Source organism: Oratosquilla oratoria, chromosome 39 (assembly GCF_046742065.1).
Source record: "Oratosquilla oratoria isolate Oo_2021 chromosome 39, ASM4674206v1, whole genome shotgun sequence".
NCBI lineage: Eukaryota > Metazoa > Arthropoda > Malacostraca > Stomatopoda > Squillidae > Oratosquilla > Oratosquilla oratoria.
Window position 1 is genome coordinate 23953841 of NC_134815.1, and position 2500 is coordinate 23956340.

Below are 2500 nucleotides of genomic sequence, written 5' to 3' on the forward strand. Positions count from 1 at the left end.
TTACTAATCCAAGCTCTAATCCATTCTAACACTTTTCCTCCTATGCCATGGGCTTTGATTTTATTTAGTAGTCTCTGGTGTGGCACTTTGTCGAACGCTTTGCTAAAGTCAAGGTAAATAACATCGTAATTTTCATTGTTGTCTGCCGCCTTATATACCTTAGTGTAAAAGGATAGAAGATTAGTCACACATGACTTACCCTTGGAGAAACCATGCTGTGAAACACGAATTAAATTATGCCCTTCAATGTGTTCTCTGAGTCTATTTACTATTATTGATTCAAGCATTTTTCCTATAACCGATGTCAAACTGATTGGCCTGTAATTGCATATGGTCGATCTATCTCCCTTCTTAAAAAGAGGAACAACGTTTGCCTGCCTCCAAGCAGTAGGAACAGAACCAGTGCATGCTTTTTATATATTACCAATTTTTCCCTAATGCCAATTTTTTTTTTTTTTTTTTTTTAAGAGAGATTGCCCTTGCATGAAACGACAGTGGTTATTATTCATATAATGTTTTTGTGGTGGCATCCACTAATTCATTTTATTTAGCTTGGGGGAAAGTCCCGCCATTTAAGAATTGTAATCGTCTGACCTACAAGTGATTAGAATCATCTGGGGCAAATAAAAGGTATGTAAAGACCACCATTAGTTCAACTGGGCTAGCTGTGTAGTTCCTTGTCTTCTCAGCATGATGTTCGCTCCTCAGCTTCGTAAAATTATCTAGAGCTCAAAAGAATAAGATCTCTTAAGAGTGTCATCAAGTCAAAATGGCAGTTTACAATGGAAAAAGTTAGACAAAGACACTAACAACCTAAATTTCTTATTTTCTTTGAAAGAAAAAATATTAACTGAGGAGAATATGAAATAAACAGTTTTTTTCCTTTTACCTATTATATCTTGTTTATCCCAGTATATCAGTGTACAGATTCTCTTTTAGCAAATACAAGACAATTTATTGAACTTTAAGAAATCCCAAGGCAGTTATAGGGACCCGGTCGTCACTCTGCAACTATTATTCTTGCTAACGACATTCAATTTCAATCAGATTGAGATATATTCTAATGGTAGATAAACTTTATCAAATACTGTTCAGCTCTGGATTATTTTTGTAACCATCGGTTTGACACACTTTCCTAATATAGGAAAACTAATAGATAGATGTTGTTTTGGAAAGCTCAGACCATATCAATTAGCCAAGGTTGATATATTATTTTCGTTGTAATTTAAGTAATTTGTAACATTATATTCTGGGTACTATCAGACATTTTGTCAGGCTTAGGTTAACTGCAATAAATATTATATACATGTATCACAGAGGATCTCTATATGTATTACAGAGGATATGTCTCTGGCTAGACACCCTAGCCTTATCCCCCAGTTTCATTGTTCTTCAGTTGACTGTATCAGTCTACATCTTTACAGTTTTGCACGATCATTGTCGGCAGTTGAATAGATATGTTTGGTTTTACTTTTAGTTTCCATATAACTTCCATAAAACGCAAATTCAAATCCCTTGGATGTTTTTTTTTTGTGTATGTTTACATTCCAATGCATACAAATTATTCATACTTCTACAATTGTTTTATTAGTACATCTTCTTATGTATAGAGGTTGTAAAAGTACCAATGGTAGGCAGTATTGTTTAAATGTTTCTATGAAAAAATGAAAAAATAAGTGGAAAAAAATATAAATCATGGGAAAATATTTAAAATCGCAACTACGTACTCAGAACTTCTTTTGATTTAGTCGTCGACATGGGAATGTGCAACTGGCATAATTGATTTGAGGATTCCTTCTTCTGATATACATATATGTATATATATATGTGTGTACCCCGATTTCGTTAACCATCTTGCAAGTCTTTAGGGTTTGTTCACAAAGGTCCCTGTGTGCGCTTCTTCATCATGTTACGAGAAATTTTCTTCCTTGGTATTGTCGTCGCAGGTACTTTGGCAGACCCCCTTTCTGATGAATGTCTGGCGTGCATGTGCTATGTGAGTATTTTGAATTATTGCATTGTTTTTTTAAACACTCTTATTATTGTCATTACTATTACTATGTACAAATGCCCCTATATGACTTTCACAGGAATATCACATTTGTATTATAAAATGCATACACATATAGAAACACGAAAAAAATGACTGAAATATAGAAGGATACTGTGTTGTATTTTTCTCACAATGAATCAATAGCATAGATATGTTATACAAACAAAGGCATTTATAGGCATCTTTATTCGTGACATTGGTTCGAAAAATGTCTCTGAAGTAGTGATAGTGAAAGAATATGTACAATTAACTGTACTTGGTTTCAGCCACAGGAAAATAAGGTTCTTCAATTAAGAAATATGTTCTGCTTTTCAGGTTACGAGTCTAAGATTTTATCTACAGTTATTGTGCGTGCGTGCGTGCGTGCGTGTGTAATGCGTGCGTGCGTGCGTGCGTGTGTGCGTGCGTGCGTGCGTGTGTGCGTGCGTGCGTGCGTGTGTGTGTGTG

General features: G+C 34.9%; 1 protein-coding gene across 1 annotated transcript in view; it reads left to right on the forward strand.

The window, feature by feature from the left end:
• Window positions 1-1827: 1827 nt before the first annotated feature.
• LOC143020320 (invertebrate-type lysozyme-like) overlaps window positions 1828-2500 on the forward strand; it is a 2803-nt gene continuing 2130 nt past the window's right edge. Inside the window, exon 1 of the mRNA XM_076176631.1 lies at window positions 1828-1996. Within this exon, the coding sequence (XP_076032746.1) occupies window positions 1907-1996 (90 nt within the window). The 5' untranslated portion in view covers window positions 1828-1906. The remainder of the gene's footprint in view (window positions 1997-2500) is intronic.